Genomic DNA, 23,953 nt, shown 5'->3' on the forward strand with positions numbered 1-23,953 from the left:
ATATTAGGTGAACAGTAAATTGTTGATGCAATCCATTTCTCAGGTAACACCAGCCGCAAATTTAAGATAATGCAGACTTAGAATCCACTTACTTATATGGCACATGCTTAGCACCATTAATTAAGGCCAAAATGACGTTGCCCAGGGCAGAGAGAGACAGACACAGAGAGCCTCCTCCATCTCGGCTCTTGCTCAGCACTTTTTCACAGCTCCCCAGATCAATGAGATGCAAACGACTGCGTCCTCCAGACACTAAAACAAAAAGGGGAAAGACAGTTGTACATCACGTTCTTGCATGGACTCATGCCAAACCTGGCATTCAAAATGCATTCAGATGAGGAGAATAATGAATACAGCATGGGATAATGGCTAAATTAACATTTAATTGTAAGGAAACCAGATATTAGTCACAGCTACAAAAGTTAAAGGTGACTCAACTGGCTTGAGAGTTCATTTTTTTCTTTTTAAGTTAACTGCAAATTATTATTAAAACTAATGCAAAACCACATCATTTAAAAATAAACAGTAAGGTAAGAACATTCATACTTCCTCCTTTGCCACTCTTCTCCATGCGATACTGGTATATGTGAAGAGTAAAGAGCATGTGTGAATTCCTCCTATCTTCCTCCTCACATTCAGGCTTGCTGGTGCTCCTGGCAGCAATTGCAGCATCAAGGAAAAAGGCAGCTTTCTCTGCTGTTGGGGCCCTTAGCTCGCTTTGGTTTTGAAGCTTGAATATAAACAAGAAAATGACTAATTAGCACAGGGGCATTTTTTTATTATTTTTTGCTGAACATGCTAAATCTCCAGGGCACTAAGAAAAACAAATATGTACACCATGGGAGATGAGCTTATAAATTAAAAGCAATAAATTTTTTTTACTGGCTTAAAAGTTGTCATAATTGTTGTCAGATAAAAGGAAATAAAAAGTAGAAGAAAGTCAGGCTCAGAAAAATCTATGTTGTGCTATTCATTATACCTGGGTTCCACATATTGGATCTTCTCTCAGATAAACCCCAGGAGACTGGCCATCCTGAAGGCTGCCAGTGGCTACTTCAGCTAACAAATCCTTAAGGTTTTCATCTTTGCCACTGATCTCTACAGCAGATACTCTAATAGAGAAACGAGTTCCAGTTTTTTCTTTACGTTCATTGATCAATTTGAAGAGCCAAGAAATTGCACAGGGGATGATACCAAGGCTTTGTGTGGAGTTATCTTTCCCAATCATGGTAAAAGATTTTCCTAGAATGAAAAGACAAACATAAACACAATTAACCTTTCTTGTACAAGGCAGTATGTCTTCATATTGCTACCTGATATCATCATGGTACATTACACATAATGCCATGTGCTGCACAGATAAGGGAAAGAACAGATGAAAAAATTCAAAGTATTTAATTAATAATCCATTACTATTTATTCAATTAGGCTTGCAAGTTTTGCAAGCCAGACCCACAGCAAATTAATGTTAAAAACATCTCTGATCTTTTGATTTTCATCACAATGCACCTACATAAACTTGCTCCTGAATAAGCTAATCTGATGCTACATTTTACCTTTTCAAATTAAAACTTACAATCACAGTGTAGAAATAAACCGTGATAAGTTTGCAAAGCTAATTAAAAAGAAATTCTAATCTATTCATATACTCCAGGTTTATTGTTCCAGGAGCTGACAGCATGTAATTACCAGACTGACATAGTAATTAACTGTAACGAATTTGGGAGCTCACCAAGCTTGACATGACCAAAGCAAAATATGCAACCATCTGCACCATTCACAACAGACTGGATTACTTCTGCTACTGTTCCAGAGCATACCTCAGCCTGAAAGAAAAATTGGAGACAAATAAGTGAAAGAGCATATACTGCTGTGGATTTTACTGTTCTTCTGTAATGAAATGAATGACTCAATATTTTTGAGGCGCAATATTCTCCCCATTTTTATGGCATCAGTCCTATTGTTTTAGTAACTATGCTATCTCAAAAAATAATAAAATATGCTACTACAGCCTAAAATAGTTTTCAATTCTATTAAACCTATTCTCTTGGAATATTGATTCTATGACTAATGTAGCAAACTGAATGCTATCCAACCAGGCTTCCTGCTGGTATAATAGCTTAGCCAAGGCTATTCAGTAACAGTAGCAACTCCACTGAAATTAAGCTACTCAGGAGTGCTCAGAGGAATTAAAAAGACATCCATACTGGAGAAAATGCATTAAGATCCCTGAAAAAGATTTCATAGTATTACATTTTCCTCTTCCAGTGGAAACATCATCATCAATAAAGAAAATTTGCTAAAATACTTGATTGTGCTAAAACCAGTTTATCCACGTCAGGGAAGGTTTCAAATACACAATAAGATGATCTATTAAGTACAGCAACTGGGGGCAGGGGAGGGGGCTGCTGTAAATATGTAACTACAGTGAAATGATAAGGCTGTGTTTGCAGGTGCATGGCAGCAAGCTTCCCTCCAGCAATAACACCACCACAGAAGGGGCTGCAGTGGCCAACGTCACCCAAAAACATCACAACAGGCCACCCAACAGGGCTGCCACAAGGAACTGAAAATGCATCCCAAACCAGGGATAAACAGCCTGAAGGACTGGTGCCAAAACCAGCTGACATGCAGGCTGTGACCAGCCACCTTGCAGCAGGGCTGGCAGCACAAGTAAGAAAATCTCACTTCCAGTTCTGGACTTGTGTTGAGATCACTATTGCATACTTCTGCACAATGACCCTGCTTGAACTTATGCAGGATCTAAAAACAGCTTTTGGATGTGGCCACCTGTGCTTTGGGCCCTGATGTGTGGGGGAAGTTATGCCCCATCTTTAGTGCTTATCTAGAATTTAGACTCAATAGATATTTTCTTATCTACTATCTGGGACCAAAAAAATTAAACAAAACCTTAGGAGAAGATCTGAGGAGGGGATTATGAACTAGACCTTATCATATTTTGTCCACACTAATAGACTTTTTTCACCTTACACTATATTTTTCACCCTAATTTTTTTTCCAGCAGTTCAGACTTGGTGTAGTTCTTCAAATGCTGCTGTATTAGTTCTTTTTGAAAGCTGTTCTAGGATTTTATTTTCTGAACCAAAGATTTTTCACAGAAGGACTTATCAGATGTCCATGAGTGCAACCTCACTGAATATACAGCAGACCCCAATCCTCTCAAAGACCAGCCATCCTGTCTGTGTAGTAGATTTCAGATCTGAGGCTACTACTGAATAAACGCTCCCTTTTGCAGGCCAAAAGACAGACATGCACCTCCATCAGCACAACCATCAACATAAAATAATCAGCCAAACCACAGTATAAATAAACTGGAAAAGGTGCAGATAATATTAAAGCTCCCTGTTCCAATATAACAGGATTAGCTTCATCTTTCCTCCTAACAGCATTTAGTTTAACATTAAGCACATGTTTATTTCCCATTGAAAGCTGTGGGGAAGGACTTTATTTCAGTCCCATCAAATGGGTTAAAACCTAGCTGGATGGAAACTGGATTTCAAGCTGGCTGTGTGCCTTTCTCTAACAAGAGAATACACAAGAAGGTAATTTCATCAGCAGACCCATCTCCCCAGGTATGCTTCCTTAATTTTATATCTCAACTAAACAGAAGATGTAAGAATTTACCCACTTGTCTATTAATTACCATGTTTTCTCCAGACATTAAGGCAACTCATTCAAATAAAATTCCTCAGAAACAGAAGGAACTCCTCAGGCAATCAAATGCAGTGGCCAAGAGAAGACTCAAGAGGTTTTACATGAGTGACTCCAGTACCTGTGAAGCATCCTGGGGGAAAACTGCATCAAAGGCAAACATCTTTGGGACAGCAACAACACCTCTTCTGTGACCTGCGTTGGAGGGCCCAGTCGCTGCTGGATCATAAAATGTGATTTGCTTTTTTCGTGGGTCTACCTTTAGGAAGGACATGGATTCAGATGTTTCGTGTGTCCCTTGAGAGGAACAAATCCTCACCATCACTTTCACCTGCAAGGATTCAGAAGAAAGCAACGACTTGAGTTCCCAGCTACAGATAAACATATGCAAAGCATTCCTCCCAAACCCACTCCCCTTCCCATGATGCGTTTGCTTGTCATGTTTAGGTGTGTCAGAACAACCGTGGGACAAAAACAGAGCCAGATTTTCCAGCCTGGGGTCTTCACTGAACTAATTAGGTTTCAAAGGTGCACTTTGTCTCTTCAGTTGACGCTGTTCCAGTTTTACCAATTCAATTTATAAATGTCTGATCTGCAAGTCTGATCCACTGTAGGTGTAACACGATGCCAAAGAAAAGAAAATTCTATTCTCCTGCCTTTCAAGTACTCAATGTGACCGAAGGGACACTTTGAAAACCAGTCTGAATAACACAAGGCTCAGACAGCTACTGCATTTGAAATAAGTCTAGAAACTTTCAATTTCTCATTCATGTTATTCTAATAAAAAGGTGTCTCTCTTACACCTGTCCCAGGCAGTTGCCTTTATGCTGTCATTGCTAGATTCTTCAGTGCTTAGTTGCAGATTTAATGGGGGGAAAAAAAGAAGGGAAAAGAAACCAAACCACAAACCACTAAAAGGTCAAAAAGCTGGAAAAGAAACCTCTCACAAAGGTACATTTCTATTGCAGCACTACAAATTATGATATCCTACACAGAGGTTTTTAAGACAGTATCTTTAGAAAGCTCCAACTTGTTGGCTGTGATTTCCAAAGCACCTTAAGGGAGCCAAGTGACTGAGTCTCAGGAAAATTCAGCAACAGCGGCACACCTGCTTCTTTTAAGCTTCCTGGAAATCATACTTTTACTTTAAAACCTGTGAAATACTGCCTCACACCCACTTACAACCACCTAGCCTTATGAAATGCTCCCATGTCAGAACCAGCATGTTTTATATACCTTGCACTGAAGCAAATTACTATTACAGGTGCAACTTCAACTCTGAACTGCCCTACAGATCAGACTTCAGAGAAAAGCAATGTTCAGTGAGAATTGCTTTTTCCATGGTGTATGAAATGTTTCAGTAAAAATCTGAACAACAGTACAATCTCCTTATTCAACTACCAGCAACTCTCACAGCAACAGAGTTAACAAGGTGGAGGCTGAAATATGCCACAGCTGGAACAATTTACATATGCACTGTCCACAGCACCTTCATCTTCTGCAGCACAGCTACTGAGCTAGGGACATCCACTCCTGTTAAAGCACATGGGTTAGTGGTGGGCCTGGCAGTACTGGGCTAACAGCTAGGCTTGATTTTGAAGATCCTTTCCAACCTAGACAATTCTGTGGTTCTATGGGTCAGGCTCACTTTTAACCCTCAGCTGGATATTGCATGTAGAAGCTGGGTTTAAAAGCACTTGTCTCTCATGAAGAATGATTCTCCATTTCAGTAAGATTTTTGCTAAATGTAACCTTAAATGTGCCAGAACAATTTGACTCCTACTTACTTCGTTTCAAGAATATTATGTCATTAAAACGGTGTGCACTTACTCCATGAACACATTCTTTGTGTCTTTACCAAAAAATGGACTTTGCAGTCAGCACTTCCCCTTCACTTCTGTGTCCACAGAGATACTGGCAAAGGAAGAACCAAAGCTGAAAATCTCCTTCAGCAGAGCACAGCATGTGAAATGCAGGCAACAAGCAGAGACCAGAGCAGGCTGAGCACCCTCAGGGACTGAGGGACACTCGTACCAGACAAGATGACAAGGTGACAGCAGACACATCTGCACCCAGTGTGTGCAGTGAAATGCAGTGGCCAAGCCAGGATGATCCACAGCAGATGTGGGAGCAGCAGGAAGCACCATGCTGAACTGTCCCTGCCTTTACCAGCTGGGGAGGGCAGGTAATTGAAATATTCAAGTTCTCAACTGTCCCATTCTTCCATCTTCTTTTCTCTATGGGGCTAAGCTGCACACAGGCATCCCTGCACAATTCCTCAAGCACCCTCAAAGGAAATATTTTCCACAAAGCAGCTCTAAAAGCTTTTTCCCAACATTTCTTCTAAACAAAGAGGTTAAGAAACAACCAACCCTTCCCATAAACACTGCAGGAGGCTCCATCAAACATAGAAGCAAATTCTTCTACCTATTGACTAAGCTGTCCCCTGATTCAACACTTTCTTTTCTTTCACCTTTCACAGTAATACAAATATGAAAATACAGTCCCAGAAAACAAGCAAACCTTAGAATAAATGAAACAGCTGCCTCAAAAGCAAAGTGCATCAGAGGTGACACACTCAAGGCTGTTCCCCCATAAAAGCTGCATGAAGCCAGCTTTGTGTATTAGCCTGCTAGCTCAACCTTGACATGCTACCAAGGTGCTCATAAAAAACAACCTCCCTCAGGGCAAAAAAAAAAAAAAGAAACAAACTCTAAATATATAAATATATGTAAGTATAAATGCCCACTTGAGGGTCACTTGATTAAAATGAATTTTACAATATATGCTGTTTTCAAAGCACTTATCTAAACAGTCCTTTCTGTTCTCTCTTCCATCTATTATTAGATTATAGCAGCCAGAGCTTGGATAAGAGGAAAATTGGCTTGCTCCTGACCTAAACAGCAAGTTACCTCCATCAGAGCATTGCTCCCCCTAAACACAGTGATGGCTTCACCCACAGAAAATCCCTGTGTGACAAATTAGCTTTTTTAGACCATCTCTCTGAATCAGAAAGATACTAAAATAGCTTCCCATAATGGATCAGATCCCATAATGAATCAGATCCCAAACTTAGCAGGACTCAAGGGTTATCTTCATGTTTACAATGGAAGTGAGCTTTCAAGACAAATGTGAGGGGGAAGAGAAAAGCAGCTTGAGGGACTTCCCCCTTTAGTGTTTTGTGTATAAAAGCTGGTTTTCAGAGTAGAAAAACAGATTTCACATTTAGTTTTTCTGCCCACTAAATATATCTGTATGTGATATGCATCAGTAATTGCAGAGTTACAATGTGCCACACTCATTCATGATGCTGAGCCAGGCTCATTTCACTCAGAAATAAAGCAGAAATGCTCATGGAAGTGCCATCAAGCACAAAGATTACTCAAACATATCCCCTCACAAAAGCAAAAACTGAGAGCAGGCAGATCCTGGGTGCATGCACATGCTTCTGTGTGTATAAAGGAAAGGTTTGGTGTAATACTGTTTATTCTTCTCACACTTCCTGCATGCCTGTGGTTGAGGACCAATTTAAGTGACAGGTTTATATTCTCAGCTCCGAAGTTCATCCCAGTACTCTTCTGGAGTCAATACTGCAGGGAAACAGTACAGTATGAGTGCCAGAGAGCCAGCAAGGCTCTTGCAATTAAACTGCAGCTTCTCCTGGGTCTCTTTATCTACTCCTCATACAAAAGGCATGCTCACCTGTAGAAACAGCAATATGTGGTACAGGAAATCATCTAGAAACAAGGGCTTGCAGGGAGGGAGGATTCAGGATAACACAGGGCCCATAAACTTGAAAGGAACTTTGGCCCATAACTAGGGAGCAAATCAGCAATGACTGCACTCAAATGCTTTTATTTGCTTATGAAAATGAATTATTAGAATTAGGTAAAATTAATTTCAGGCCCACTCAAAAGCACACCTTTTGTGGGCAATTATTTGACAGCATGTCCAGGTTTCTGGAGTCAACTCCAACTGCAATGGTACCAGCTAGTGCTTACATTTGTACAAAGCAAACAAACACAAGAAAAGAAATTTAGAGGAGAATGAATCAAGAAATGGAAGAATAGGACAGGTCTAAAGGAAAAAGAACAGGTCAGGGGGGTGGGAACCGAAGTGAGCTAAAAGGATTGGGGGTGAGGGGAGAGAGAGGGAGCACAAAAAAGGAAAAGACAATACAAATTTGGTGATTTCAGAAAAGTCATCTCAGACACAGGACACCCCACAACTTTTATATTCCGTAAGGAGAGCTAACACAGACATCCATCCTGTGGTGGGAATGACCCTTTTTGCTAAAATTCAGTATTATTACTTCCTTTTCTCCCCCTTTTGTTGTTTCTTCTTCAATGCAGAGAACAACGCAAAGTAAAAAAGAATTACAAGTGAAAGTTTATAAATCTGAAGTATATAGGACTTTGTACATAGACATTCATGCAGGCATTGAATACTGGATAGAGGCTCTATTTTAATGAGGATGTTGATGGAAGAAGAGAGTAGGTTTGTATTTGAGTTCAATTTCTGTAAATAAAAATAAAATAAACATAAATATCACAATATTTGCACATTATTAACATTTTCTCAGTGCCTGAAGACAGCTTAAGTCATGGAAACAACTGAAGTATCTCATTAATTAATTGACTCTAATCTGGTGGGGTTTCTACACTGAGGGTTCACACTCCATTACTGAACTTTTCCAAATTCCTGTATTTGCAGAAACCAGGAGGTCAGCAGAATTGCTGAAGGAAATCCTATTAAAATCAAAAGTACTTGGGAAAAGAAGATGGTAAATATATCTTGAAAATGTCATTACAAGATAAAAAATTCAAAAAATAAATAAACTAGCATCTAATTTGGAAAAACTCTAGAAATGGGTGGCATAAGGTCAGAGGCTCCTCACACAGCCCAACAATTGGTGTTATTTTAACCTTCACTGGCAAGGGTGAGAGAGAGTTTCCAAGCAATCAAAGAATTTTATTTTTTTTAAAGTTTATCTGTCAGCCTACAGTGGAAGCCAGGGCAAAGAAAGGTGACAAAAGAAAACAGCTACTAGAATTCATCTGCTCCAGCTATGCAAGGGCAAATCTAAGGGATGGATGCTGAAGCATAAGAACAACAATCACCATTTTCATTAAAACATATGGGATTTCAAGGAGACAAATTGGCAAAAGGGTGGATTTAAAAAAAAAAAAAAAAAAAAAGAGGGGAAGAAAGAAAAGTCTTCTGTGTGGAAGACAAGGCTATGAGATCACTAGAGAACCACAGATCCACTCAAATATCAGTAACCTGTTGGAGTCCAGAGACAAAACTCTAGATCTTGAGATCTTTAACCTTTATGAAAGTCAAATTTGGATGGATATTTAACAGTTTTCACCTGAACACCAAAATATCTCAGAAACTGAGGGATGTACATCCTGGCTGGCACCAGCCCTTCCTCCCCTTGCAGCACTCCTCCTCCTCTGATACTGGCTACTCCGTTTCACCCCAAAGGATCACAGGGAGAGACTTTCTGCCCCCCGTCATGTGGAGTCAGTGTTCCCATGCTGTGACCTTCTCCAGCATTGCCATGTGATCCGTTGGTGTGAGTTCATGATTTCCAGATCTCCCCAACACCCTGAACCAGCTGGAGTGGAGGAGAACAGGACAGAGGAGTCACACCAGGCAAAACAATGGGCTGGCTTCAGGACAGTGCAGAGCATCAAGAGTATGTCAGTGCCAGAAAGCAGGTCTGGAAAAAGGAAGAGATAGACCAAAAATCTGTGAAACCCAAAATTTGAAGCAACTGATAGCTGAAGGTGAGATGGATGGTCAGAAGCAAGCTGGCAATTTTATCTAGTAAGGCCCATACAGTTTGGATCCAAAGTGAATGGAGGTATCACAAAGCCACACATCAAAGAATACAAAACTCCAAGACCAGGGAGGCATGTGTTGTCCCAGAAGAATTTGCAGAGAAAAGAGCCACCAAACAACAGAGAGAATGACACAATCCTACATAATTCTAGACAGAAACAGACAGGAGATTGTCAATCAGGTTCTCATAGATTATTAACCCATAAGCAAGAGAGACAGAAAGGCTTTAAACTCTGAGATCAGAGAAAGGGGAAGGATCATCTCACACTTTAAGAACCAGAAGATTTGAATTCTGTTCCTAAGACTATCATGGACCTCTACTACATGTTTTAGGCAGCAAATACAAAAAAAAATTATATATGTATACATATATATGTATATCTTAGAAAATTGGTCATTCATCTTTCAGTGGAGGGTGCCAAACACTCTACACAGTTTAATTAGGGAAAGACAAGTAGACAGAGAAGACTCCACTAATTCACTAGGTAATGACTAGATTCCATGGCATTTTGAATGTTGAGGAAATTAAGAGTCCTGACCCAGCCAAGTATGTTAGCACAGGCATAAGTGTAACATATGGTACCTCCTTCAAAATCAATGGATGTGCAGTGTTTATGTTTTTGTAGTGATGCTTTGTTAGCATCTGATGCTTATAGAGTTGTCAAGTTTCATATTAGACATAATGAGAAGGAAAAAATGAAAAGGAATGGATTAAAAAGCATGTAAAATTTTAAAATACATGTGCTCAAGCCTTTTTTATTAGAATCAACTCAGTCTGTATTTTGGGAAGGTGCTGGCACTATACTGGAATCCATTTTAAAAATTCTGGTCAAATTCTGCATTACAGCGGTATCATAATCCCTAAATGAACAAGCAATTTGGTCTTTAGCAATAAATGTCATTATAACAAATTTGAATGGACACTAAATATTCCCTAGAAACATGTATCTTTGACAGGCATTGTGGAGCCAAGGAAGTTAATTTTGTCCAATGTTCACAAAATGGCGTATAACAGCAGGTTAATTAAATAACTACATTAAGACACCCACCCCTCTGAATTAAGATTTCTCAGCAAGAAATTACAAAGAATTCAGATTCTGTTGAATGAAGACCATTTTCCAATGAAATCACTTATTTTTCAACTATAGTGTAAATTACATTACGAAAGTCCAAGTTCAGAGCCAATATTTTTCATGGATTTAATTGTAACTGACAGATATATAACCCCTGCTAAATTGTTTTACTGTGGGTGGTTCTTACAAGCCTTTCATATACTGCCACTACCAATGGATGGCAAATTTCTATGTAAAACTGCCATACTAGCAGAGACCATCTAGCTCCCCTGAGAGAACCGAAAAAATATTTTTAAAAATCGCTTCTATATAGTACTATGCTAAAAAAGAATTTATTCTGGGCTCTCAGAAGACATGAAGGAAAATTATTTCATTTTTTCAAGGTGAAAACAAAGTACAAGAACCTATGTATTTCTATTTCACTTTTCCACATTTTTGTTTGAGCAGTTCAAGGTGTTTTGGCAGGGCTGCAAGTTCCTTGGATGATGCAGTGGTACCTACATGGATAAGTGAGTGTTTACTGTGATCCATGGCTTATATCAGAAATAATGCTTCAGTCATTAGGGAACAAGGAGCATAAAGATGACAAAATTAAGTACCTATTTGTTATCCATCATAAAACCACCATAAGAACCAGTGAATGGGACACACAGCACGCCTAAGACAACCCTGCACGATCAGTAAATCATATTAGCAGTACCTTAGCTATGGCTTAGCAAAGCATAAATGGAAGTAAATGTCTAAAACTCATAAATGGAGAGCAGTATGCATATACCTGTCCAAGAAACATGTCTGACAATTCAGGCTCTCTCTAAATGCTCCACTTCAATTGTCTCACATAGGAGCATTCTGTCATTCTAACATTAAAAAAATTGACAGAATCCTTGGAAGAGACAAGCACTTAAAGTTGCTGTTGTAAGTGATGCAGTATTATAAAGCATGAGCTGAATAGAACCCCAGAAAATAACATTTTGCATGAAAAAGGCTTCCCACCATGCTAAAGAAAAATAGCCCATTAGAATGCTATACGGCAGCCACTGTAAAAAGGATGTCTTTCTTAATACCACAATATGATAAATTATCTTAAGTAGCACATTAATGTCAGAAATTGAGTATAATCTAACTTCTTTCCAGTGACAATATTAAATGGCTTTCAGACGTCTTTCCTACTATTCTGACATTAAATTTAATAACACCCAGAGAGACCACAAAAATGATTCAGTTACAAGAATCATAGTGCACTGGATCATTGCCTTTTAAGTAGGATTCAACTAAATGGTTTGGACTCTGATGCTTTTGGCACATTCAAGAGAAAGGTATGAATTTGCTACATAACATTTATCGGCCAGTGTGCAAAATCCCTTTCAGTATCCAGTTTGAATTGATAGTGGGATCTTCCTTTGTGCAGGAGTTTGATTACTGTTGATTATATGAAACACAGGTCCAAGGCAGACCTCCTGTTCTAAATTGTTGCTTTTTTTTCAACTTTTCCCTGCTTGGTATTCCTGTGTGTTGACAACCCCAGCAAGGACCTGTGAGAGTGTATAACATTTTGCAGTCTTACTAAAAAAAATTAAGCAAAAGGCTTAATTAAAGATTTGTATCACAGGACAAGTCCACACACTGCTGCTGAAATTATTATAAGCAGAAAAAATTGGTATTTCTGAAATATAAAAGAAATTAATAAGACAGTTATTTTCCACCTTCCAGAAGACCACTTGAAACAGTGAGAAATTATAAATACAAATTGCAAAAGATATTTAAGGGCTCTCTGCCGCAGTAAGTCTCTAATAACAAATGTATTCAACCATAAAAGCTGTATAGCAATTTCACCACAGAAGAACTGGATGATAAGCATGGAGATGATGATGTGAAATTAAGAATAAATTTAGATCTTGGGCTCAAATAATCAATAACTGAGTGCAAGTGCAAGAACTGGCCACCACAATCTCTCCACATTCCTGCCTTGCCCAGCAGTGCTCACAATGCATAGTAACTGCACTTGCTGCAGCCATGGAGCTTATAAAAAGCAAGAGCTCAAGTCTCTTCTTTCTCCCAGATGTGTTCTCAGATGTTCAAGACAAGGTCTCACAACCATTGGCAGGACCTGTTCAGCTCTTGACACCACAGCAGAACACAAGACAGTCCAGATGCTGCTTTCAATCAGTTCCTTAGATTCAACTGTCCCATCACCCAGTTCAGAATAACTTTTATTTCTCTGTTGGCCCAAAAATTATACTATATTTTCCATGTTGCTTCTGTGTCTCTTAAAGTGTATTGAACCAACCCTGAGTATCAGTGGATGAAAAAAATGTTAAAATTACTATTGCAGAGACAATACAGAAAGCTAGTCGTATTTGCCATTGTAAATGCTTCAACATGTATTTTACTCTAAGCTTCCAGTGTATTTATGAGAAATGGGACTGCACAGAATGTGTCAGTACAAACAATAATTAGTCACTGCAGTATTCAGGCACTACTCATGTAGAATAAATAGTATTTTGGCACAGTTGGCATATCATTCATCTCCTCATTTTTTCATAAGGGGAGGCACATTCCTCTCATTGAAGCATCCTGGACACTGCAAGGGTTTCCAGCTTGTTACTTGTATTTTTCATTCTCACACAACAACTTCTCCTCAGAGGTGTGGGAGGGAAAGGCTGCCCCACCAGCTGTTTAACCCCTGTAACCACACAGTGATAGTGAGGGACACTGATGACATGATCACCCAAACCACAACTGAGTACCAAACACAGCCACAGATGCTGGGGTAGGAAAAAGTGACTCCAGAATTCATCACTGATTCTGTTCCATATGGGTATCTTATATTCACTATTGGACAGGCTGCAAGAAGAAGGTGAGGAAAATGACAACCAGGAGGAATTTAAAGTAAAAAGCTGTTAGAAGAGAGACTGATGTTATCAGAGGACCGCAGCACAACTGCCAGTGTTTACTGATTGTCCTCTCCATTTCTGGGATAATTAAAGCAGTGAGGAAGAGAACTAATTGCTTTATTCCTGTCACCCTCATCATGAGACACCAGCTGAGTAAATCTTGATCAGCAGAAGCCAATGAGTAGGAAATAATGGAGAGTGCTAATGCGTAGTGAGCTACATGCCATCAAAAGCTGTTTGGCATTGCTCAGAAAAGATGAAACTATGAAATTTTAGTACTAAACAACACCTGTAGAGGAGTGACACTTCTTGGATCACAAGTTCGAAGAATTCAGACACAGATGAATTTCATCTGTGCTGACTCATAATTTTTAGAAAAAGCTGTAGTGCTGGAGGGTTTTTTTTAAGGCAAACAGTGATATTTATAAAGCTGTAAAAGAGGAATGGGTTAAGGGACATTTAGTAGGTCCTGAACTACACTGTGTTTCAGAGATGGCTGAAACACAGTGGGTTTTGAGGAGCATTAAAACTGGAAACTGGACTACTCCATCACCATTTGGATGCTCTAAATCTCAACTCAAGGACTAAAGGGCTGATTCAATTAACAGAGAACTCTTATCCTCTCCAGCAAAGCACAGGATTCTTCCAAATTGTGGTCAACAAGTACTTGGTGAGAAGGACACAGCTGGAACCCTCACAGAATATGCTGAGTTAGAAGGGACTCAAAAGGATGACTGAGTCCAACTCCTGGCCCTGCAGAGGACCATCCCCAAGGATCACAACAAACAGAATCTTCAATATTCTATGATCCTTGTAGATTTCTTCCAACTCAGGATATTCTGTGATTCTATGTTTTTCATGTTTTCAGTCAAGAGCTAAATAACACACAGTTTGAGGGTCAACAGGCAGACATAACCTGTGCTGGAGGAGAAGCTCCCACAGCTGAGCTGATCAGGCTCCTGCCATATCCTTGGAATTCTGGTGCAGCTTTTCCCTTGCAAAGTTCTCTGCTCTACACACTAATGAAAACAGTAGGCAGAGCACATGACCCAAGGCATATCATCTCCTGTCCTCTGCAATCATGCATTTGATCACAGACTTTGTTTGAAGACACCAGATAAACCAGTGCTTTCCATGAGGTACAAAAGTCATGCTGGGAAGTTCCCCCAGCTGCCCTCAAAGCACAGGAAAAAGGCTGTGGGCTCTTGGCTACACACAGCTGCAGGCACAGAATGCAGAGGCAGTTTTATTGAGCTGTAGGCTCCAGGATATACAATCACACTTTAAAGGAGTTCCGAAGGCAAAGTGCCCCAGAAATGCCAACGCTCCCTTGTTATTCCTGGTGCCAAGTACTGAGTCACACAGAAAAAAAAAAAACAAAAAAAAAAAAAACAAAAAAAAAAAAAAAAAAAAAAAAAAAAACAGGGACAAGAAATGGGTTTGTTAAAACTCATACATAGAAAGGACATTCCTTAGCAAACCCTTCTCTACCTGGGCATGTCTAATTTACTGTGCCAGGTTTACTGTATTCCATCATTACATTCTCTTTTCTAAGACACTGGAAAAGCAGGAGAAAAAAAAACCAATCCATTTTCCTCTGTGACTTTTCACCTTCTTAAAATAGCCCAAATTTCTCCTTTATTTTCCATTAAGCACAAACTCAGTTAGGAAATACAGAGTATTCTCTGTGAGCAAGTGTCAGCTCCAGGTATTTAAGCTGACAAACTCTTCACATTAATGCTGATTTGTACAGTTACTCTAGGTGCATATTTTAGCTCTCCTGTGCACACTACATACTTCAATTCTATCTTCAAACACTAATCTCTTGTACCCTATGTAAATAAGTATTCAGACTCTGTTGTGTGAGTGATTAAACAGCTATAAATATGAATAAAGCTCCAAGTAATTGGGTTGTATTTTAATTAATTTTAGATAAACTTAGCCCAAATTTTTCATTTCAAAGGTGCTGCATTTCCTGAGTTGGTGAGACTGCTACTTCATTTCCATGTGAAGCAGAGGGAAACAAAGCCCTCTCAGCATTCCCCTTTAACCTCAGCAGAGAGACAGCACCAGCGCCTGAGTCCTGCTGGCAGCACAGAGACTGCTTCTTCCGCAGCTGAAGCCTGTGTGGGCACTGGGTTTGGACCACTGGGTTTGGATGTCAAAGTAAATTTTGACTGTTACTCTTTGCAAAGTCCACTGGAGGCAACAGCACCCAGGCACATTCAAGTGGATGAGGCTCTCTCTATCCCCAGACCCTTTTCCTGAGTTGATCCAGCTCTGTTCTGGGCTGGAACCTTCCAGCCCAGTTAAAATTTGTCTAGAAAAATATTTTAAAATATTGAAATCAAAGTTACCTTTCCAATGCCAGGGTTGTCCTTGATTTTGGACACAGCTCTCAGAAGGCAGGGTGGTGCTGGGGGAGGACAGAGCTGCAGGATGCCACTAAAGTTAGTGGCATAAATAGAGAAGTCGTGTGTGTGTGGCAGGGGTGGATGGTATTTCTTTCTCTTCGAAGACAGGTTGAGCTTCTGTGCTGCTCTGTATAAAAGTAACAGCAAGAAAGGACAATGTTACTTAGGTGTTAACAGGAAACTGAACCAGACAAACAGATGCTCATTGTCATCACTGCCTGCTTAACAAATCAAGTCATTGCATTCTAATCTGATTTCAGAAGCACAAGCCATCAGGACACTAATAAAGGAAATATGGGTAGAAAAATTACTGGCAAAATATTCAGTTAATTTCTCCACCAACAAAACGTCAATTATAATCTAACTTGTCTTTCTTTCCCCCAACAGCCTGACATCTGAATCCTAAAAAAACTAACATCTCACTGATGTAATAAAAAAAAAAAAAAATCCCCTTGTCACTGGCAGAACCAGATGGACTTTGCTGGTAATAACATTATGAAAGTGGTTCTTTGTACTCTACAAGTTACTCAAGGCAGAGGATAGCACTCCAAGTAAGCCAAGCTCAAGATCCTCTCCTGTTGGCTGCACAGAAAATCCTTGGATAACAGGAAATTTCCTTCAAGACAGATTGGTTTTGCCTCCCCAATTCCATTCTTTTGCATTAAAATGGAAAGCTATTAAAAAGACACGCTTTAATGTGCTGAATGATAATGATCCTGCTTTTGAAATGTAGAATTTCAAAACATAAAAGATGAAGAAGGAGCAAAAATTAGAACATACAATTAAAATTGTAACATTCTTCCTTGTGAGTACAAATAGGAACATAATCTGGTTTTTCTGCTATTCCCCATCAGCAGCACCAAACAATATAGCAAGAAACCAAAACAGAAACTCTTCCCTACATCAAAACCCACATGAGAAAATAAAATTCACCCTGCAGAGTGATTATTTTAAGCAGAATAAAATACATATGTTGGCAAGCGCATGCTGGGCAGCTGGGCATGGCAATGAGGGTGAAACCTCAGTTCTCTCAAAGTCAAGGAGAGCTTTACCACCTGAAAAGGACACTTGTGATCTGACCCTGAGACTGTCAGTAGACAGTCCCTCCACAGATAAATATCATAAAAGCATCCAAATTGTTACCTTATACCATTCCTTTGAATGGCTGTTGGGGCAGCAGAAGCACAGGGTGTCCCCCTGCCACCATCTGGGGACCTGCTGAGACCACACAGCAGGTCTTTTGGGGACAAACCACTATTCTGCTCCATGCTTGCAGGATAAGGGCTTGTCACTTTGAACAAATTAGTAAGTATCTTTATAAAATGACTACTTTATATTTTCATCATGTCTTTCAGCCCAAGATCTCCAAGTACTTTTCAGTGAGATCAAACTGGCACTAACATCTGTGATGTATTCTAAGCACAGACCCATGGAGAAACCAAGGCAGTGTTTGCTGTCATAATGAATTAAGGGTAAATCTAGAACCCCAACCTTGCCATGTATCTTGTCATCACTGTCAGGCAGCCTCAGGCTTAGTCAGCTTAGTAAGCTGATCAGAGAGGGAAACTGCTCCTTTGCTTATATTCATTGTAGGTGAGAAATTAACACTGAGATTAAATGAAAATATTGACACCAAGAGCAGAAGGGCTGCACAGTTTCTTCCAGATGCACTATTGGCTTCAAGTGAGCAACGGTACAAAAAACTGACTGTGTCTGAGGAGCAAAACTGGGCACTTGAGTACTTGAGTTAAAATTAGACAGCTAGTTAGTACAACAGCAGGACTCTCAGTACAGATCTCCAAAATTCCCAGTCCTTTTCTCTATATTCCAAAACTTGTGTGTGTGTTAAACTCCTGAACCTTTTTATTTCAACTTTTGCAGATGCAGACCCCCTACATGCTTCCTTCTCCCTATATAAACACTACAGTATTTAGAAAAAGACAAAGATTCGTGTGATGAAAAAATGAAGCTCTAGTTCCAAACTCAGAGGGAGCCCAAAGCCACTGTCTTTTGAGGAACAAGCTGGACTTTTGCCTTTGAGGAAAGAAGCAGCTTTTAACTCCTACTGCATCCTGAAACCAGCAGGAACTGCATCCCACAGTGAAGCAAAACACCACAAGCATGGGATTATACAGAACCTCAAGAGTTTGGTGGCAATGAGAACTGATTTAACTGACTAAATCTCAAATCTCCTTGCTAATACTTCATTCAGTAGGAAAACATATGCTGAAATAGGACACCAGGAACACAGTTGCACAGCTTCACTGTGGTTGCAGCTGCACATTAAAGCTGTAATGCCTCCTAAATTATATGCAGCTTTACTGTGCAGAAAAGAGTCTCTACCTGTTGGCACTGTCATTGTGGAACTCAAGACAGTCATTAGCATCTATCTCCAAGTACCAATTAACAATCCTGCTTATTATTTAATTGTCTTGTTGATTAATATGAAAGATAATGTTTATTTTCTTGTTTACATGCTATGATCCCTTGTTGAAATTATAAAAACTCCTCAAGAGAATGTCTTCAAAGTGCAATCAAGATATACATTAAATCCTGATGAAATAATTACTCCTGCAACAGATCTGGCTGAAGGAGCTCCTCTGGGAAACATACATGAAAGAGAATGAGATACAAAGGACAAATTTACTCAGGAATTGTGTGTTCAAGCAGCTAACTGCTGTTAAGCACTACACTCAGTGACTAACTGCACCCAAAAAGGCCAAACTAAGCAAGGCATATAAAAAATGAACAGGAAATGCCAGTTTTTAGAAGTACAGCATTTCTCAAAGTACCTCAGCAGCACATTTGTGAGACATTTTGATAAGCAGATCCAAGATACTGAATCTGTTACTAATTGCCTTAACTTGTGCACCAAGACAGAGCCACTTTCAAACTGGTTCACTGACAGTGTGTGTAACCTTCCTGCACCTTCACTGTTCAAAGGACAGTGGCATATGCTACCTAAAGCAATTAACTCCTGTAGTGCTGATAAATCCTCTTCCTGTGAGTCTGGAGGGCGATGATTTTACTAAGAAATTTGGCAAAGGGACTGTTGATGTCCATGTGAGATAACAGGAAACTGAAAGCAGAGGAACTGGAGTAGCTGCAGTAGAAAATAATCAGCGCTTTGATGGGCAACCAGCCAACTGCACTAATAATCATGTGTGTGGTTCACGCTTAAAAAGCATCTCTTGTCAGGTAACAGTGCACAAAGCTTAATTACAACCTCTCTGTGCTTGGATGCAAGAATGGCTTTGTCTGACATTAAAACAAGGTTATTTCTGGAGTTGGAACACCACAGACAACTTGCAAATGCAGTATCAAACAGCTTGCTGGGTTTGATTTTGTTTGTTGTTTTGAGTTTTTTTTCTAAAAGGAAAAGGGTGAGGATCTAATTGAAAGCAAAGGGCAATTTACGAAAAACAAAACATCACTATCAAACTGCGGACTATGAATATGAATTCAAGTACTAGTCATCCTCAGCTCCTATAAAAAGCACAGTCAGTTCTTTACAGAAAGCCAGTTGGGCAGCCCCTTTCACATGCTCTGCTTGGGCTCCTGGACAGGTCCAGGCAAAGAGCACCACAGAAACACTCATCAATCCCTACGTGCTTCTTGCAGAACAAACAATACACTTGGTGGCATGCCAGCCACCTACTCATTAGGCCAAAATATAGGCCAAGCTGGTCTGGACATGGGCCCAAATGAATCAAGCAAAATCCAACTTCAGAAACCTCTTTACTTCAGTAAAATTCACGAGAGGATGCATTTACATGGAGCCAGTCCTGAGACACTCCAGAGTGCCAGACCTTCTGCAGTCCTTATCCAACAACACATTTCTGAATTTACACTTAAGTTTTCAGTTGTGTCTTTTCTCCAGAATTTCCTTTCCTCAGGGGGTATTTGTTCCATGGAGACAGGGCTGGAAAAGCTCTCCTAAACTGAGCCCTTTTTGCCTAGCACCACAAAGAACTCAGGCTGATACCAGATCACTTTCTGTAGGGAGCCTAGTTTGGTGCCACATCCATTGCCTGACCTGCTTCTTTTTCTCAAATTTAATCTTGCACAGGAGGCTCTCACACACACTTTCAGCACCACAATGGGCTGCCTGACGTTGTTCAGTATCAACTTCTGTTTCCTCCCAGGGTAAATTATGATCTTTAGGGAATTCTACACAAAATGTAAGCATTACAATCATTTGTTTCTACGGGCCTGTGCCAAACATTTGTCATAGCTCTGTTAGAGTTTTACACTTTCCACCTATCTTCTCTCTCCCCATTCAGCCCGCACAACCACTGCTCTACAAAACACTCTTACAAGGGAAACTAAATCCCACACTCTCCTGCTTTTCTTCCAATTAAAGCATGAGAGACATCCATGGATATTGCTTTTGCCTCCAGCTGTGAGATCTACAGTCTGCATTTTGCTTAACTCTTTCCCTCTTTAATAGAAGATGTCTTTTAAGACACTCTGGAGAGTTCTTTCCTCATAGCTAGGCGTCATGGTAGAAAATAAAACTAATATATGGCACATGCAGGGGCACTCAAATATCAAATGACAAGGGACAGTCTCTAACCTGCTCTTTCCCCCACACGATTTACAGATTACTAGGTTTTCTGCCATGCATGGATGAGACCAGTGAGGAAAACCACAGCCAGATCAATTACATAATGCTCAGCACCTAGGGAACAAGGCTGTGCAACAACAGTAGCTACAAAGTCTGCTCGCTGAAAGAGCCATGCCATTTTTAATTTTAAATTCTGCCTATGTTGTTAGCATGACATTTCAGATATTCTGATGTACAGCAAGCTGCTTCTAGCTTACACTCCCTGCACACATTCTGCACATTATAGCTGTGAAAGTAAACAGCACAATTTAAATCCCTCAAGCACTCCTTCTGAGCATAATTTCTCCAAAAAAAAAAAAAGGAAAACTAGATTTGAAACTTTCATAACTATGCAAAGTTATAATTTTTTTTCTTAAAACTTTGTGAATTTTATTAACCTTCAGAAGGAAGAGAACTATGAAATATATTTTGGGACCTACTATAAATCAGTTAATTGAGATAAAGGCAGAGGACTTACTGGACACAGTGCATTTATGGACAAACTGCCACAAGTCAGAAATAGAACTGCAACTCCTGCTTCCCATTATTAAGCTCCACTGACAAGAATAATAAAAGAAAACTTCTGCACATTCACTTCAACATGACTCATTAAATATTAACAGTTTTAGTGTTCTTGGCCAGTCTTATCTTTCAGAGATCACTATCATTATTCACATTGTGAAAATGCTGAAGGGCTTCACTGAAAGGGTCAAGGCCAGACAAGTGCAGAGTCCAAGCCTTAAATATCCTGAACTCTGGACTTTACACAAGAGTATGCTTACTCAAGACTTTTGCTTTGACCTTGACAGACATCATGGAAGTGATTTTTATCCTGATTCTGAGCCATCTCCTAAGTTTGGAAAATTATGGATGCAGGCTTACACTGAGAACCAGTCAGCTTCAAAGCAAAGCTTTCCCAAATTTTCCCAGTTCTCAGCACAACAAGGCATAAATCCCCCCACATAACCAATATCCCAATCTTTTCCTGCTGCCAACCAGCTCCAAAGGAAGCAGTGGGAAAGTCACAGCCTGTCATCCTATCTGCAGTTCCAGTTATTGTTTCCTTAATCACTCATCAAAACAGGCAACAAATAGACGGATGTCCTACAATACATCCCCCAGCACCCTGTCCCAAACCTTCCACAACTCGCAGCATAAACTTGGTTGGCATTATTATTTTATTATTGCTATTGCTATTGTTTGATTTGCAGTTCAAAAACTAGAAAGGTAGCACAATGAAAAAAAAAAATGCAGTTGCTACTCAAAACCGCAAGCAAAATTAAAAACCAACAAGGTATCTGTTTCCACTAACAGCATTCACCTTGGAAAACATAATGAGATCTAAGAGAAAACCAGGAATACCTAAATACATCATGAAGGTTTGGAAAGGACAGGCACCATCTATCTGTTTTTCTAGAGTAAATTTTGTCCAAGAAGCCACTTATAAAGGATATGATAAGCTTTGAGGGTTTGGTCTCTTCTCCCCCAAGCTTACTAGGTTCCTGTGATGGATATCCAATTTCTGGAAGACATAACACTTTCCCCACTTCTTACCATTACACAAGTTCCGCACCAAACCTTTGTTCGCTTAGCTGTCCTAACAATGTTGCTGAGAAGCACTGCCAGGAAGAACAAACAATTAATGTTCCTTATTTCAGTGTTGTGACTTCCTCAATAAATAATTAGTTCATCTGGATCACAATGCACAGCCTCAAACAATGGCATTTTTATAATGGGTGAGGGTAATAAAGTTTCAATAGAAACCCATTATTCTGAAACATTCCAAAATGTCAAACCATATTTAATATTTCAAGGATGTTACCTCACCAACAGTGTGAGAGCAAGTATCTCCAATTTGAGACAAAGTTCATGCCTTGCCTCATGCACATAGCATAATCTTGCAATTCAGACTTGAATTTCAGCCTCTCACTTTGACCTTGTAATTTTCTCTTACTATCTCTTATTAAAATCAGCAAGGCAGAAATAGAAATCAGCAATGTTGACATATGAGGAACATCACCGTCTCACAGTTTTTTACATGACAGTTTTTAACTACTCTTAGAAAATTCACATCTCGTGTCTCCCATTCCTTATTTTCCCCCACCTCACCAGCAGACCTGCAGAGGAGCTTATTTCCACCTCCTGCAGCAGCTGTTACCTGGATGAAAACCACTACCACACCAGAGTCAGTCTTCTCTTTCCAAATTAAGAAGTCCCAATCCTTCCAACCTCTCCTAACAGGTCAGGCTTGATTTCTGACCATCCTTGTTGCCTGTCCCCAGCTCTATTCACACTCCATGAAGTATGGAATAAAGGCTTTGTGCATCAGTGAGCAATAATCAAGGCTCACCTGAATTCAGGCACAGTGCAGGCCAAGCAAAGCCACTTTGGGATAAACTCAAAACAATCTCCAGAAGATGAGAACCTAAAACAAACCTGCAAGGTATTCCTGACATCAGAGGAGCTCCCTCATGCTGTAGAGATCCAAGAGATGGTCCCTCCACTCAGCTGTTTATTAACTTAACAGCAGCAACCAATCTAGCTCATCTTCAAGCATTCAAGCAATTTGCATACAGGTAGCCAAGAAGAAAATTTCACCACACTTCTCTGTAATTTTTCCCCAAGTTTAAGAAACACCAAAGGGCAGATCCTCACAAGCACTGACAATTGCACTCCAGCCATTTTTCCTGCTCTCCCAAACCAGTGGCTTCTGAGGTTGTTGCTACAAAATTGTCACTTACTTCCACGTTCTCTTCAGCTTGTAGATTTAAGACATTTTTCTGGCCAAAGAACATTGCTTCAGCAGCCAGAATCAGTGTTCAGGAACTGACTTATATATATATATAGATATATAAATATATCAGAATAACAGCTAGTCACAGCAGCCTGCCACATACCATTTCCAGCTCTGCTCACTAAGGATGTTAAACAAAGCAAGAGCAGATGAACATATTGCTGCACTTCCACACTTGCTGTTTACAACTGTACCATATGACAAACTGCTGAAAACCTGCGTAGGTTAATCTTTAAGTAAGCAAGACTGTCAGCACTTAATACAGAAATATGTCAGTTCCTGGGCTGCACACTGCATGGATAGCTGTGCACTGAAAATACAACTACCTGAATGTCAGCAATATTTCCCCACTCTGTTTCATGAGCTAACTGAGCTAAAGCAGGCAGAGCCACATCAATCTAAGCTCACTCCTTAGGCAAAAGAAAAAGTTGGGCTTATTTGCCAGCAAGACACAGATGCATGAAATAGTCAGGTTGAGCAAAATAGAATTTCAGTCTCATTTGTATTCTGTCAAGAAAAAGTAAGAAAGACATTTTTAAAACTACAAAGTAATGCAATGAACAAGAAACAATGGTGTTAACTAGGCCTTCACTACTGAAGTAACACTGAAATTGATTACTTAAAATTTTGCTTTGCAGTATCAGCTCCTGGTA

The 23,953-nt window shown here is 39.8% G+C and overlaps 1 protein-coding gene across 3 annotated transcripts in view; it reads right to left on the reverse strand.

Annotated features, from left to right (window-relative positions):
• Nucleotides 1–23,953, reverse strand: part of KIF26A (kinesin family member 26A) — a 94,795-nt gene that overhangs the window by 12,199 nt on the left and 58,643 nt on the right. For 2 of the 3 annotated variants that reach the window (XM_064714064.1, XM_064714063.1), the window contains exons 5-10: nt 15,844–16,027; nt 3,794–4,003; nt 1,733–1,826; nt 980–1,242; nt 547–730; nt 93–252 (exon numbers count right to left, since the gene is read on the reverse strand). In XM_064714064.1, coding sequence (XP_064570134.1) covers nt 93–252; nt 547–730; nt 980–1,242; nt 1,733–1,826; nt 3,794–4,003; nt 15,844–16,027 — 1,095 coding nt within the window. Of the gene's footprint in view, nt 1–92; nt 253–546; nt 731–979; nt 1,243–1,732; nt 1,827–3,793; nt 4,004–7,153; nt 7,220–15,843; nt 16,028–23,953 lie in introns of those variants that run through there. The other variant, XM_064714065.1, reaches the window with a different exon arrangement.

The sequence above is a fragment of the Zonotrichia leucophrys genome, chromosome 5, assembly GCF_028769735.1.
Source record: "Zonotrichia leucophrys gambelii isolate GWCS_2022_RI chromosome 5, RI_Zleu_2.0, whole genome shotgun sequence".
Classification (NCBI taxonomy): Eukaryota; Metazoa; Chordata; class Aves; order Passeriformes; family Passerellidae; genus Zonotrichia; species Zonotrichia leucophrys.